General features: G+C 42.0%; 1 protein-coding gene across 2 annotated transcripts; it reads right to left on the reverse strand.

Annotated features, from left to right (window-relative positions):
* Nucleotides 1-127: 127 nt before the first annotated feature.
* Nucleotides 128-12,399, reverse strand: LOC117447184 (acidic mammalian chitinase-like). Of its 2 annotated transcripts, none has more exons than XM_034083858.2 (11): nucleotides 12,237-12,399; nucleotides 3,654-3,683; nucleotides 3,352-3,553; nucleotides 3,188-3,244; nucleotides 2,928-3,093; nucleotides 2,515-2,639; nucleotides 2,299-2,422; nucleotides 2,035-2,217; nucleotides 862-981; nucleotides 628-766; nucleotides 128-547 (listed from the first exon to the last, which is right to left on the reverse strand). In XM_034083858.2, exons 3-11 carry the CDS (start codon nucleotides 3,426-3,428, stop codon nucleotides 276-278), a joined length of 1,263 nt encoding a protein of 420 aa, XP_033939749.1. In that variant the 5' UTR covers nucleotides 3,429-3,553; nucleotides 3,654-3,683; nucleotides 12,237-12,399; the 3' UTR covers nucleotides 128-275. The 2 variants fall into 2 exon arrangements, with proteins under 2 accessions (XP_033939749.1, XP_033939748.1); XM_034083857.1 differs by lacking the exon at nucleotides 12,237-12,399 and adding an exon at nucleotides 3,794-3,826.
* Between the last annotated feature and the right edge of the window lie 3,187 nt (nucleotides 12,400-15,586).

The raw sequence follows: 15,586 nt of genomic DNA on the forward strand, positions 1-15,586 counted from the left end.
TCAATACATTTATTTTCATTCTGTGATTTTTGATGTAATGAATTGACTGACTAAAAACGAACAGGACACACACAAAAGATTCAGATATCTAAAGTTGCTTTAAATGTGATTTTTATTTTTGGTTACATCAGTAACAGGTGTTACAGAGATCATCTTGAATTGGCCTCATGTGGGTGGTTTTATTACATTACATTACATTAATACATTACATTTATGTTACATGATAGTTGACCCAGCTACTAAAACAACCAGTTTGAAGTTCAACCATGGGTAGTTTAAGCCCAGTTGCAGCACTTGCAGCTGGTGTCGAAGACCAGGCTTGTAGCACAGTGCTGGTCGTAGGTTATTCCCTGGCTGCACTCATAGAAGTGGTTCTTGTTGGTTGGGTTAGGGTAGAGTCCGTTAGACTTTCCAGCGCAAAAGCTAGTGCTGCTGCCACCACTGCTGCTGCCACCACCGCCAGGCACAACAGCGGAGGGATGGACTGGAACATTGGTGGGATGGGCTGGATGGACTGGAGCCAGGGGCTCAGTACGAGATGTGCAGGCTGGGGAGAGAAATACAATAATTAAAAGTATGTAAACAACCAAAAAAGGTTTTTTATCAAGGTGTGTTTTGTATGCATACAAGCTCCAGTTCCCAGTCCGCTCTTGATGGTGTTGATCAGGGGGTATTTTCCCTCGCCGCAGAAAGTGCCACTGAAGTCATCCAGATCCAAACTCCACACCATGGCTCCACCAAAACCGCTCTGCTTCAACCACTGAATCTATAAAGCGGATGACAGGTATAACCAAATGTTAAATAACCTTAACAAAAAGGCTTGTGACAGGAATTTAAATCGTGAAAAATACAACCTCATACCTTAGCCTGGAAGCTCTTAACATTGTCATATCCAACCCAAGTTCCCTGTTTGAAGGCATATGGCACCTCCTGGATGCTGTCCCAAGCCAGAGTGGCTCCTTGCTTCAGGAAAGTGCAGATCTGATGGGAGAGGGTGGTTTAAAGTTAGGCATCTAGAAAACACAATATTGTTTGTTTGTTTTTAGCCTGTATTTATCCAGGTAAAAAAGAGACCTGCCGCACATTGGTTACACATGTAACAGAATTACAACAGAAAACAAAAGGACACATACAACATAATGACAGGGGTACAATTTACAAACCTATACACAATGACAGGTACCAGGAGTATCAAATATAATTTCATCCAGCTGTGCTTTAAAATGATGCAGGGGAACCAAAATGCTCATTTTCAAAATGTTTTGCAGATGAATATGTATTTCCAAGCTAGAGGAGCTGCGCACATAAAGGCTTTAAGGCCCTGACACACCAACCCGATTTTGGGAGTCAGAGGCTGTCAGAGGCTGTCGGGCATTCGCGGCGCCGTAGTCAGGTTGGTGTGTCCCGCACCGTCGACCGTGACACGCCTTATTTGGACTGCCAGACCAAATAATCACTCTGATTGGCTGTTCAGCTAGTGAATCAGTGCATGAGAAGCGAAGCGGAAGTGAGGGACGTAAACAAACGATTTAAGAAGGCACACACAGACTGCTATTCATTTTCATCTCATCATGGCGATCTGGAATGATGCAAACGAAGACCTGCTCATGACCTTGATCCAGGAGAGGCTAGCTCTGTATGATATTACGGAGAAAAGATACTCTTCTTCTTCTCTGTCTTCCGGTTGTTGCCTCTTCATGACGAATACACACTACCGCCGCCTGCTGGTAAGGAGAGTTATTGCCACTCACGCACTGAAGTCGGTGCGGTGTGTTCCCGTGCGACACATGGCCAAAACGCAGGAGAACACGGCCAGGCAACAGCCGACTTCAGCGTCGGCTAGTCCTCTGGTGACTGCTTGGTGTGTCAGGGCCTTTAGTGCCTAAAACAGTCCTAGCACTTGGCACATGTAATAAAAACACATCCTGGGATCTTAGGCAATAGCTACTTGCGACTCTCTGTGATATCAGTGAGCAGATGTACAGTATGTGTTCCTGTCTTGAAATAATCAAGCATAGAAAAATAAGTTCAAACCTCATAGTAGGCCCAGAAGCCAGCCTGACGGGTGAAAGGTCCAGCAGGTCCGGGTCCACTAGCGGGAGCTCCCACAGCGGTGTCGGAGCCAGCCAGGCGGAAGGTGTGGCCGTAGGTGGGGAAACCAACCAGCAGCTTTTCAGCTGGGGCACCATTGCTCTTCCAGTAGTTCATGGCATAGTCCTACACATGAGAGACAGGCCAGTGTGATAATCTGTTCTGCTATTTCATTTGGATTGACTTACAGCAGGAGCCCTCACTCACCATATTGAAGTAGATCATGGATCCCTGATCAGAGGGGCCCTTGAACAGAGGGCTGTTCTCTCCAACATTGTGCTCCCAAGAACCGTGGAAGTCGTAGGTCATGACATGGAAGTAGTCCAGCACACTGGCAAACCAGACATGGGGTTTAAATGTTCAGTTATTGCTGTCTTCAATAGAATAATTGTAATGTTTGCATGTGAATGCTTGTGTACTTACGATCCAATCTCGGCAATCTGGTATCCAGATTCGATGGTTCCCTTTCCAGCGGACACAGCAGCAGTCACCATCAGACGGGGACGGTTGGTCTTCTTGCCCTCAGCCTCAAAGGCGCTCAGCAGCTCCTGAAGATGGGCAACAAGCAGTGAAGGAGAAACAGTTACAGTTGCTGAATAATTGCATTTTGAAGGAAGGATATGTATTTGTAGATTATAACCTCAATTGTAATGGCATTTGAGGATGATATTTCAACATATTACCCGATTAGAAAAATAAAATAAAATATCTTGGACAGATTTCTTGGCCAAAGCCTTTTATAATTGCAATCCGTTTATACACTATAACAGCGGTAATGGTGGCTACCTACAAGCTGAATTTGTCTAAAGACAGGAATTTATAGCAATAGGACTGACCTGGACCAGTACGGTGTAGCGCTCCTTGTCTGCAGCGGGGGATCCACGAGAGCCAGGGTACTCCCAGTCAATATCCAGACCATCAAACTCGTACTGACGCAGGAACGTGATCACGCTGGTGATGAAAGTCTGACGATTGGCAGCAGAGGAAACCATAGCTGTGAACCTGTAGACAGGAAGAAAGTCAGAGTGGTTCTACATGCGCTACACGTTTCTATTGGCAAGAATAATAATGAATAAAATAATTAATTTCCACTTACTTCGCAGTGCCAAAGTTCCACCCTCCGATGGCCAGCAGAGTCTTCAGGTTGCTGTTCCTGCAAGCAGCAAAAACATTTAGTCTCTACATACATGCCTATGTCTATTAATGTGTGTCGATTCGGCCTGGAGTCACACAGTATTTAGGATGTGTGTGTGTACTAACTGGTTCTTCAGGTTCTGGAACTGTCCGTAGAGTTTCACATCGTCCCACTCGTAGGTCTTGATCGCATTGCCGTCCATTCCAGCGAAAGCATAGACGAGGTGGTCACAGAGACATGGGTCGATGTTGGCGGGGAAATACTTACCTGCTCCAGGACGATACTGTCCCCAGTTAGTGAAATAACAGGAAAGGATGTAGGATGATCCTGAAACATAGGAAAAATGTGATCTTACCATGAAACCTTTTTACAGTGAATGCATCTAGACATATCACACCAACACTGAGTGGATCAAGTCTATAATTACCTAGCTGCACGTGCAGCAGGAGAGCCAGTCCTGAAACAGATTAAACATAATTATAGAAGGGTAAGGAGCAGGTTCAGGTACAAATGCAAATTAATCACAATGCACAAGTAGCAAAGTATGAAAAGTCGCTATGAGCTTACCAACGCAGATAAGTAGCTTGCCCATGTTGCCTTTGTGAAAGAAACTAAGGATCTCCGGACTCTTTTATACTCCTGGTTTCCTCCCCATATCTACAGTATTTGCAATCTATGTTTGATATGTTTTGTCAAGTCAGGAAAACTCAAAAGTCAAACTCATTTATTTGTTTGATCAAGACCAGTGTTGCACTGGAAAAAACGGGAGGCACTGATAACCTTCAGGTTTCTTGAGATAATGATATAATCCGATTAAATAAGATTTCCAAGGTTATTGTAGTCGACAAAAAAGACTCCAATGGCAGATTACATTTCAGTTTTTTAGTTTACTATTCAAGTTCATGTGCTATGTCTACAAAGGTCTTCAGTATAGTGAGAACATTACTGGTTTATGAATATTTATAATAATTATAAATTAAGTTAATAGTTATTTGTCAGCAAAATGTGGGTTGCACAATTTTCTATCTACATGAACTGTTTGATACTGATATTTACTTAGTTGTCCTTACGTTAACTCTGCTACATCACTCTCAAACAATATTTAGTATCAGCTATTACTATGTCCAGCAATGTTAGTCTGTGACCTGCGCTGTCCGTCATACTGCAGTGCAAAGAGACCTTTCCCGTCCTTGAAAGTATCATAGCAGTTTGGTAATTGTATTGTCGTTGTGACATAAGGCATGGCATTTGGTATATTCACAAATAACCCTCTCTGGAAAATCCTAAATTGTAGAATAGTTTGGCCATTAAAATGCTTTTTGATTAGAAGTATATTGTACATTTAGAATCGATGTCCAGTATATGTGTAGGATCATAATAAAACCGGAAGTATTCCCCTCACTGTCAAATTATTTTACAGTGATATCTGCAGTACACATCAACTAAAAAACATCAGTTTATCCTTGTTAATTACAACATTGATTGGTTTAAATTGTGTACAATGCTTTTGCTTTTTGTGGTTTGTTTTTAACAGTGTAATACAGTTAATTATTCAAAATGTTAGAGTTCCTTATTTTTAAACTGAAACGTGCACTACTGTTCACAAATAAATAACAACAAACCTGGAATTATGCATTTGGGACTTTTTTTTGCTTTTTATTGTTACCGAACCCGTACCGAACTGTGACCCCCAATCCGAGGTACGTACCGAACCGTGAATTCTGTGAACCGTTTCACCCCTAGTACTTATATGATTCTGTTATCTTCAAGTTTGTATCTTGTTGGTCGAACGCACTTATTGGAAGTCGCTTTGGATAAAAGCATCAGCTAAATGCAATGTAATGTAATGTGTTTTTCCCCTTTGATTCGGAGAAACAAATAGTTTTTCGGAGTTTAGGATGGCCGAAGACACTACACTACCCATAATCCTCAGCTATCGTTTGGGACTACACCATCCGCTTTGCTTGACACCCCCCCCCCATAATTAGAAGTTGCCAGTATTAAACTGTGTACATCCCTGGAGGTTTAGGAATGGGAAACACATTGGTGTTATCACATTTAAAACGTATAATTAATAAATGGGTGAAAATTGCTTGTGTCCATAATGGGCAGCATTAATATACCCACATGACAGCTAAGGTCAGAAGAGCTTAGCTGGTCTTATGTCTGCACTCTAAAAGCAAATGCTTTGGCTCAACAAAGAAAATCAACGCAACAGTTTGCATCAATGTTTATTGAGTTATGACAACTTCTAATGAAATTGTCTTAAACCAACAGTTATTTGAGTTAGGGGAGAAGGCTTTTCCTCCACAATCAGAGGTGTTTTTAATGACCACTTACTTAATAATTGGTAGCATAAATTTTTTAAGTTGATCACTCAAAAAATCAAGTTGTTCCGATTAGTTGTTACCACATTATTTAAAAGGAATTTTAAGTTGTATGTATTTAATTACCCTCATTCGGGATACAAGTTTTTGAGTTGACAACCTTTTATAAATTAAGTTTCTCCAGATATACAGTACAAAAATGATAGGCAAGTAACTTTTTTATTTTGAACTGCAGTTGTGTATTTCAACACATGATATTTAAACATTGAGGAAAAAACTTTTAAATTGCCCCACAAATAATAAATAAACACATTAGTCATATTACCATGGGAAATGAAAGGGGACACAGCAAATACATTCTGCTGTCACATCAAAGTTAAACTTTTTGTTAAACTACAGGAACAAACTTTCCAAAAAATGTAAATAAAGGTTTAAAAAAACAAAAAAAACTGGCCACTTCAACTGCCATTTAATTTACATTGTAATATCACAGTACACTCACTAGACTCCCCCCTCCCTCCCTCCTCCCGCACATGGCCACACAGGAAAAACCAAAAAAAGCTTATCAAGATAACTTAAACAACAGAGCCATGAAAAGAAACATAAAAAGGAAAAGAAAAACAAACAAATCCCATCTTTTCTTGACCATCAGCTTTTCTGTAGAACATAACTTTTTCTGTAGAACATAACTTTTTTTTCCTGCAGAACATAACCCAAGTCTACATGGAATGAACAGCCAAGTATCCAAGTAGTATCCAAGTAGCCAAGTATCATGCTGTGGAACTAGTGGAATCTTCAGAAAATACTGTACTTGAGATTCATCACTTTTGACTGGTTATATTTCACACAGGCTCCGCCCTCTACTGGACTCTATGGGTACTACTCTCTATCGTGCGGTGCGTGCTTTCACCTACTGAGTTTACGTAAACGTAGCCGGCCAATCGGGGCGAGCCTACCTGAATGCGCGCGCAGGCCCACAGTAGTGCTGTAGCGACGCGTCGACAACGTCGACTTCAAAATATCGTCGACGACATATTTCCGGGTCGATGCGTCGCTACGCTATGGTCGCTACACACACGTGGGTCACCCACAGCAACAAGCAGTTCTATCTGTGGTGGCTACCATTAGCAGCTAGCATTTTCTCTCCGATTTTTACATTAAAATGGAATTATGGATTATAAATTCAATCATTTTTTTATACATAGACGTTAAAAACCTATGGAGTAACCGATTCAGCCGCGTTTTTCTCATTTTAATGCCATTGAACACGTCTTTTGATCAGATTGACAGCTACGGTGGTGAGACGATCTCCCTAGAAGCTCTGTAAAGGTACGTGTTGTGATCAATCAATCAATCAATGTTTATTTATATAGCCCAATATCACAAATGTTACATCTGTCTCAGTGGTCTTCACAGTTTGTACAGAATATCAGTATGACAATACGACACCCTCTGTCCTTAGACCCTCACATCGTACAAGGAAAAACTTCCAAAGAAAACCCAGTTTAAAAGGGAAAGATGGGAGAAACCTCAGGGAGAGCAACAGAGGAGGGATCCCTCTCCCAGGACGGACAGACGTGCAATAGATGCCGTGTGTAAATTGAAAAGATAATACATTTGCAACATAGGTAGTGATGACTGTATGTGCTTCCCCTGTCGCGAGTCCGGATCACTCAGTGATGATACTATATACCTACATAATCTGTGGAACCTCAGCTTTAATCGGATATATAGAGAACCGCAGTGACGCGTCGTAAAACCCGGAAGTAAGTTAGCATTTTTAGCACTTCCGGTTCCTTCGTCAAAAAAGCAATGCATTTTCTCCATAGGGTTTTGGAAAATAGCTCGAAATAAGGTCTGTGGTTGACACACATTTAAGAGATAAATCACGTTTTGTTCTACGACAGTAGATACATCAGCAGTGACCCCACTGGTGATTTTTGAAGAGTTTACGTGTCTGCAAAACGATGGTTGTTACCGAGTGGCTGAATAGGACTACAGAAATTGTCGAGGCCGTTGTACGTCATTACGCCTACACACGTAAACACTCCCGCTAAATTTGTTTTCCCCTGTGTTCTGCTTGAACGCAAGTACCTATCTTTAGTATCACTATCTGTATATCTATATCTGACCATTAGAATCTGTATTTTTGAAATTGTCGTTTATAACACCGTAGTTTTACAAATTATAGAATAATTAATTACCAGTGTTTTCCAATTTTACTCGGCAGTTCGTTTCGTTAGCTAACGTCAGCTAAAGCTAGCGCTACTAGTTAGCTACGCAATGATTTGTTGCTTTGCTCCGGGTTGCAGCCACAGGTCTTTGCATGAAAGGTGCTCGTTCTATCATTTCCCGGCCAATGTTTTCCAAAGGATAGTCTGGATTCATGCCATGAGGTAAGCTGACGTTACATTTTTGTCCATGTCACGGTGAAATGTAAATGATGGGTAGTGACTGTATCGCTGTTTTAGAGATGGCGCTTCTGAAAAGACCGCAACATAAGTAAAGATAATGAATACATCCTATTAAAACCTGTGTGGCTTATATGATAAGTCTAATTAGTACAAGCAGCATAACGTTTCACCATGTAACTAAAGATTGTATTCAGGGAAATCAGTTTGACATATTGAACTAATAACAAATCACCTCTGGCTGGCAGAGAACTCTCTGCTCCATAGCTTCTCTTGGACGTAAAATCACATGTACATTTTACATTTATATTCAATTTAATATTCCATCCCTCACATACTTTTGTATATATAATAACTTATATTTTGTTTTTCTTGTTATGCTGCTGCAACACAAATATTTCCCAAATTGGGATCAATACAGTAATATCTTATCTTAATTAATTAAGAAATATAACTATTATAATTAGTGTAGCAGCTGACAACTATTTTCAATATGGATTCATCTACCATTTATTTCTTTAGTTCAATTTTCATCTATAAAAATGTCAAAATAGTGAAAATGTTCACGAGACAAAGTGCAAGGTTATATCTTTAGATGTTTTGTTTTAGCCTATGCACTGTATGTCTTAATGCTCTTATATGTGACGGTGTGACTTCCATGAAACTAATATGTTATATCTTCCCAACAGACGAGCTGACAGGAAACACTCTAACAACCACAACATTGCAAAGGTGAGTAAATGTAAATTAAAAACGATTCACAATTTCTTAATTTCTTCTTCTTTCTTGCAGTGAGGTGAAGCTGATCTTGCACTTGGTGCCAGTAAGGATGCTCCTCACGCAGGCTGAATGTTTCTCCCTCCTTACTGACACAGAAGCCCTTGATTTGCAATGCTTCACTAATTGTCATTTCCCTGGCTCCGTAGGGACACTTTACCTCCAGCACAGCGGGAGACCCTACCAGACCATCTGGAGATGCCCCCAACACTCCTGATTGGGAGAGCCACAAACCTGACTCATGGACCTGCATCTGGGTTGCAGTGGTGAATGCCCTGACACCCTCACATTCATTCATAGTCCCCCACTGTACAGACAAAACACCATCAAGGGCCTGTTGTTGCCCTAGCACCCTGGCAATAAGGGAAGCAGTCACACGCTTTGACCTCAGGACAGCTCCAAAGTTGCTGGCAGTCAACCTTCCTTTCCTGAACAAATGCCAGTTTGGGTTGGTTCGCTGACCAGTGGTAGCCACCTGAATTGCCCTCTGTTGCTCCTCAAACAATGCCATGCTTGCCACAATTGCCTCAGGTCCCTGATGCCCAACAGATTTGAGAATTTCAGGAACAGTAAGTGTTTCCAAGCTGTAGTGTTCCTCTTCTGGCTCGGGGGAGAGAAGCCAAGACATTCCTGAGAACCTGCCCCCGAGTCTGTCCCTCAGCCAGTCACGATCTTCGGAGGTGGGCTCTCTTGTCAGCAGGTTGAATGAGTTATTGGTTGGAGGAAATAGCTCCTCCACTGAATGCGTACGTTTAGCTGCCTTTGGCTTCTTCCACTGACAGGGGGTGTCAGTGCAGCTGAAATTGTGGATGGCAAAGATGGCTAATGCAGCCATTCTCCACATGGGCATTCACATTTTGTGGAGAGAATTCCCTCTTCTCTTGTAGATACCTGTGGTGGTGGGATTGTTTTATTATTTAAAATATATTTACATTTGTAATGCCTTCCCAATTATCCCTTTAATTGTTTATAGCCTACTGTATGTTTATTTCATGGATATTTCTGTGTTTTCTGGTGTGTAATATTTGTAATCTTGGGGCCTCTTCTCTTTAACATCTACATGCTACCACTGGCTCAGATAATGAAGAACAACAAAATAAGTTACCATAGCTATGCAGATGACACACACATTTACGTAACCATTTCACCAGAAGACTATGCTCCAATTCAAACACTGAGTAAGTGCATTGAACACATCAATGACTGGATGTGTCAGAACTTTCTCCAATTAAACAAAGATAAAACTGAGGTTATGGTCTTTGGAGCCAAGGCAGAACGTATAAAAGTTAGCGTTGAGCTTCAGTCTGCAATGTTCAAAACAACAGATAAAGCCAGAAATCTAGGTGTAGTCATGGACTCTGACCTGAGTTTCAACAGTCACATTAAAACAGTTACTAAATAAGCTTACTATCACCTAAAGAACATATCTAGGATTAAAAGACTAATGTCACAGTAGGATCTGGAAAAACTTGTCCATGCTTTTATCTTCAGTAGACTCGACTACTGCAATGGTGTCTTCACAGGTCTCACTAAAACATCTATTAAAAAGCTGCAGCTGATTCAGAACGCCGCTGCTCGAGTCCTCACTAACACTAAGAAAGTGGATCACATCACTCCTGTTCTGAAGTCTTTACACTGGCTTCCTGTGTGTCAAAGAATAGATTTCAAAATACTGCTGCTGGTTTATAAAGCACTGAATGGTTTAGGCCCAAATTACATTTCTGACCTCCTGCTAAATGATGAACCATCCAGATCTCTCAGGTCTTCAGGGACTGGTCAGCTTTCTGTCCCCAGAGTCAGAACTAAACATGGTAAAGCAGCATTCAGTTATTATGCTCCAAATATCTGGAACAAACTCCCAGAAACCTGCAGGTCCGCTGCAACTCTCACTACTTTTAAATCCAGACTGAAGACTTTTCTTTTTGCCGCTGCTTTTAATTGAACTATTCATATCTTAAACTGCACTGTAACTTTTATCCATGTATTTTTTCTTTTAATGTTTATTTTATTAGCTTTTCTTTTTAATGACTGGTTTTAAATGCCATTTCTTAATGTCTTTCATTTTTTTGTAAAGCACTTTGAATTGCCATGTGTTGAAAAGTGCTATATAAATAAACTTGCCTTGCCTTATAAAGATTTCATGTGACACATAAAATGGATTTGTTGATGGGAATTAATGTGAATAAATGAACTCTAGGTTAACGGTACTCTTGCTATAACTACTCACCGACACTCTATAAACCTTGCCCCTCATGCTAGCCCTGACAACACCGGTAAGCACACCTTCATCTAGGCTGCACTGTTTTACGTGTCCTGACTTGTAGTGGTTCTCTCCTCTATCTCCAATCTTCTTGTCATCTTTGTAAAACGATATCAGACTGGTAATTGACACAGCCATGACTTCTAGTTAAATTCAGTGTGGCTAAAAAGGAAAGCTTTGTTAAAATATGCAAGCCCGCGGAAGTCAAAGTCAGCTTTATTGTAAAAAAATTCTACATGTGTTATACATCCAGAAATATCGTTTCCCACAGTGTGACATGTATACATAAAACAAAACAAAAAGGGCCTAGATAAACGTGGTATACATAAAACAAAACAAAAAGGACCTAGATAAATGGGGTATACAGTTTAAAATGTTAATATATTTAAAGTGTTCAAAGTGCAGTTTCAGTGCAAGTCAGTTGAAACGATCTTAAGTTGGCGTGACGTTGAAGTCGTGCGACCCTGCTGCTGTACTGGCTTGTAGTTCGTTTATAGCATAACGTTAGCATTTCGCTTTTGGCGACTAGATTTATGATTCAAAAATTATAAAAGTAGGGGAGACATGTGGATATTATCCGGCTGAACAAAACGTGATCTCTCTCTTAAATGTGTGTCAACCACAGACCTTATTTCGAGCTATTTTCCAAAATCCTATGGAGAAATTGCATTGCGTTTTTGACGAAGGAACCGGAAGAAGTTTACATCCGGGTTTTAGGACGCGTCACTGCGGTTCTCTATTGTATGTGCAGCTACGATAAGTAATAAGGGTACTTTTATCTTGAGTTCTGTGCCAATGTCCGTTAGCATTTTTCGCTCAGGGGTCATTTAGATGCTTCTTATGAGACTTGTGTTTTGTTTTGGTAAACATGGTTTGTATTGTCAATTAGCTGAGATTATTTCCGTTAATCTGGTATAACACATTAATAGGTTCTTAAATATTAAGATCCCCTGAGACACAGTATCGTGAAAAAAAAAATGTTACATTACGTTTTTTTTACATTACGTTTTTTATGAATTGAACAACAGAAAAATAATCGTTAGATTAGTCGACTAATCGATCAAATAATCGCCCGATTAATCGTTTTCAAAATAATCGTTTCCCCCCAGCACTAGCCCACAGTATATAAAGGCGGCTACACCCGCCGCCCACTATCCTTTTTCTCTTCAGACGAGCTGACAACCGAAGAGTTAAACGAACGAAGATTAGAAGATTAGAAGGAAAAATTGACTCACCATTACTGGAAGCTCGGCCATGCACCTGCCCTGGTTTGATCGCGGGCGCCGGTCTCCACCACCTCTGCTTAGAGTGTTTGGGGGACCAGGATATGGCCGAGGCGGTGCCATTCACGTCGCCATTCAATTGGGGCGGATGGCTCCGTTTGCCGTTGTCGGGCACTTCCGGGTCCGGTCCATGGAGAGAAATGCATTCAGTGGAAACGATTGCATTTATCCCAGAGTAAGAGTCATCTCTCTCCACATTTCCACTTCTCACCATAAAGAGACGGCATTAGGACAGAGCCACGGCCCCACGGGAGCGTGTCGCGGTGCGTTCAAGGACCTCAGTAGAAAATCGGCCCTTTTCTGTGTCAGCCCCCATGCCAAAACTCCCTTCTTATGGAAAGTTTTGGCAGCGGAGTAGGCCACCAGAGAATACTACAGCTTCTTAGCTTGGGCTTCACAGCTGCTGGCATGTCCCCTGAACACAGTTTTGTGGGGAATGGAAGCCCCACAAAAGCTGTGTACTGACAGAGTAGAGGGGCAGGACACTGAGACTGGGTTACTCACTCCAGCTTTGCAGCGTCCCTCGTCCATTCAGGGGCAATAGAGAGTCAAATCTATCATCCTGGGAGGAGATAGGTTTCCGTTCAACAGGAAGTCGAAAAGAGGCCCTCTTGCATGAACGGTGGGTTACGTATTGTAACCCTCGCCCTAGAGTGATGTGTGTGTGTGTGTGTGTGTGTGTGTGTGTGTGTGTGTGTGTGTGTGTGTGTGTGTGTGTGTGTGTGTGTGTGTGTGTGTGTGTGTGTGTGTGTGTGTGTGTGTGTGTGTGTGTGTGTGTGTGAGAAAAATGCATTTAGTAAAAACTATGGCATTTATCCCAGAGTAAGAGTCATCTCTCTCCACAATTCCACATTTTCCCATAATGTCTCGTTGAGATCGGCATGGCCGTTTTCATACGATGTTAATTGGACACCCATTATGAGGCACGGCTCCCGTGAGAGTGGCCGTGGTGCGTTCAGGGACCTCCGCAGAAGAACAGTGGTTACGTCGTGTAACTCTAGTTCTTGAGTGATATGTGTGTGTAAAATGCATTCAGTAAAAACGAGTGCATTTATCCCAGAGTAAGAGTCATCTCTCTCCACATTCCACATTTCCCCATAATGTCCGTTTCAAAGAGACGGCATTATGAAGACCCCGCCCTCCCGAGAGCGGGCCGTGGTGCGTTCATGGAAGAAGCTCAGATTAATGCCTCTTTCTGAGAGAAAACAGCATTATGGCGGAGCGTGGGCTCTCACGGGAGCGTGCCGTGGTGTGTTCAGGGACCTCAGTGAAAAATCGGCTGTTTTGTTCTCTGAGTGGAAACTGCATTATAGAAAAACGGCCCTTTCTGTGTCAGCCCCCCATGGGTCAAACTTCTTTTTATGGAGGGTTTGACGGCGGAGTGGGCCACCAGAGAGTACCACAGCCTCATAGCTGCGGCTCCGCAGCTGATTGCACATCCCCTAACACAATGTTATGGGGAATGGAAAACCAGTGGTGTATTAACAGAGCGGACGGACAGGACACTGAGACTGGGTTATTCACTCCAGTTTTGCAGCAGTATGAGAGAGGCAAATCTGTCATCCCAGGAGGAGATAGGTTTCCTCTCGGCATGTGCACTCTCAAGTCAGAGAGAAGGGGCACTATTCCCTGTACTTCCTGGTTCCCAAGAAGACAGGAGAATTCAGGCCAATTCTGGATCTTCAATGCCTGCACCAGCACATTGCATGCAAGAAGTTCCATATGTTAAAGGAATGGTCCACTCATTAGATAATTAATCAAAACTTCAGTATTTAGTGAAACGTTATGTTTAAACCATACCCTGAAGAAATCAGCGATATTCCCCGGTAAATAATGATTTTATAGCTCTTTTTTATCAAGACCTGTATATTCCGTCTGGCCGCCGCCATGTTTGCTATTTTCAGTAGTCACGTGATGGTCGTGACGTCATCCATGCGTTCACTTTGTCAACACACGGAAACATGGTGGCGTATTTCAGTTCGGACTCGTCAGCAGAGGAACAAGTTTTGACCAATGTGAAGAGATTGGATGGGGGAATTCATCCATACATATCAGTATGACAATACGACCCTCACATCGTACAAGGAAAAACTTCCGAAGAAAACCCACAGTTTAAAGGGAACATGGGAGAAACTTCAGGGAGAGCAACAGAGGAGGGATCCCTCTCCCAGGACGGACAGACGTGCAATAGATGCCGTGTGTAAATTGAAAAGATAATACATTTGCAACATAGGTAGTCCAAATGTTTGGAAATGCATGTGTGTATAATGGGAAGATGATATAAGATACTATATGTATGCATGTAGTACCACCCTTGCTAGCAGGCCCGGACTGGCCATCGGGAGGACCGGGAGGTTTCCCGATGGCCTGGCCTGCTAAGTGGCCTGCTGACCTGAGGAATTTCTTTTTTTAATGTATGTATTGTGAACGCAACGCTGCGCAAAAGTGGGTCTGACTCTGCCTCACAGAGGGTGACTGGCTGTCTACATGATGTGGCCTGCCGACATGGCCACTTTCATACAGATCATACACTAATGCCCTCGATTCGTCTCTGTGTGTCATTCAAACTCGGGCGCAAGCGAGTGAGATAAAGCGCGCGCACCGGTTACGTGTATTGTTGTTAGCATCTGGTGCTAGCTAGCTGCGCTAACGGATATAAGGAGCTGTTTCAACAACAAGGTGGAGAGAGAGTCCTCTGCTGTTAACTACAGCACAGGTGAGGTAAAGGACTCTCTGAGTGTTTAGATAGTTAACTTAGTCTAAGTTATCTCAGTGGGTCTCAAACGGTTTGGTCACCATTTATGTAAACACATATTTCCATTTGAGGGGGGAGTGATTAGTACAATATGCATTAATAATAAAAAACGTTAACTAGGTGAAAAAAGGCAAGATAAACTATTAAAACTTGTTGAAAGCTAAAACTAGTCTTTGCTGCTGCCTCAAAGTGGAGCAGGGGGAGAGGAGGGATACAGGAGAGGCTGGTTCAAGAGCACAGACAGACACACTCACAACTATAAATGAACCAAAAACAAATAAATAAACACATTTCAATGTTTTTTCATATTGGATATATGGTATGTTATTGGTTATGGCCATGTTTTTATGATTGTATGATTATTTAAATGTATACAGTTCTGTTTCATATGGGTGTAGTCTCTTTATTTCCCCCTCAAAATGCACCAGATTGATGCATTTAAAGGTGGGGTAGGTAATTTTGGAGAAACCAGCTCGAGTGCTCTAGAATTTGAAAATACACAGCCGGAAAAAATCTGCCACTTCCTTACAGAGCCCCTCCTCCTCCA

Source organism: Pseudochaenichthys georgianus, chromosome 5 (genome assembly GCF_902827115.2).
Source record: "Pseudochaenichthys georgianus chromosome 5, fPseGeo1.2, whole genome shotgun sequence".
Lineage (NCBI taxonomy): Eukaryota > Metazoa > Chordata > Actinopteri > Perciformes > Channichthyidae > Pseudochaenichthys > Pseudochaenichthys georgianus.

Bases quoted from the DNA above. Each gene is read 5' to 3' on its own strand.
- LOC117447184 (XM_034083857.1), bottom strand. From the start codon at position 3,818: ATGGGCAAGCTACTTATCTGCGTTG. The intron at 2,640-2,927 runs GTCAGTCCTATT...GCCCATCTTCAG, and splicing joins GCTACACCGTACTGGTCCAG to GAGCTGCTGAGCGCCTTTGA. The intron at 548-627 runs GTATGCATACAA...TTCTCTCCCCAG, and splicing joins CGGACTGGGAACTGGAGCTT to CCTGCACATCTCGTACTGAG.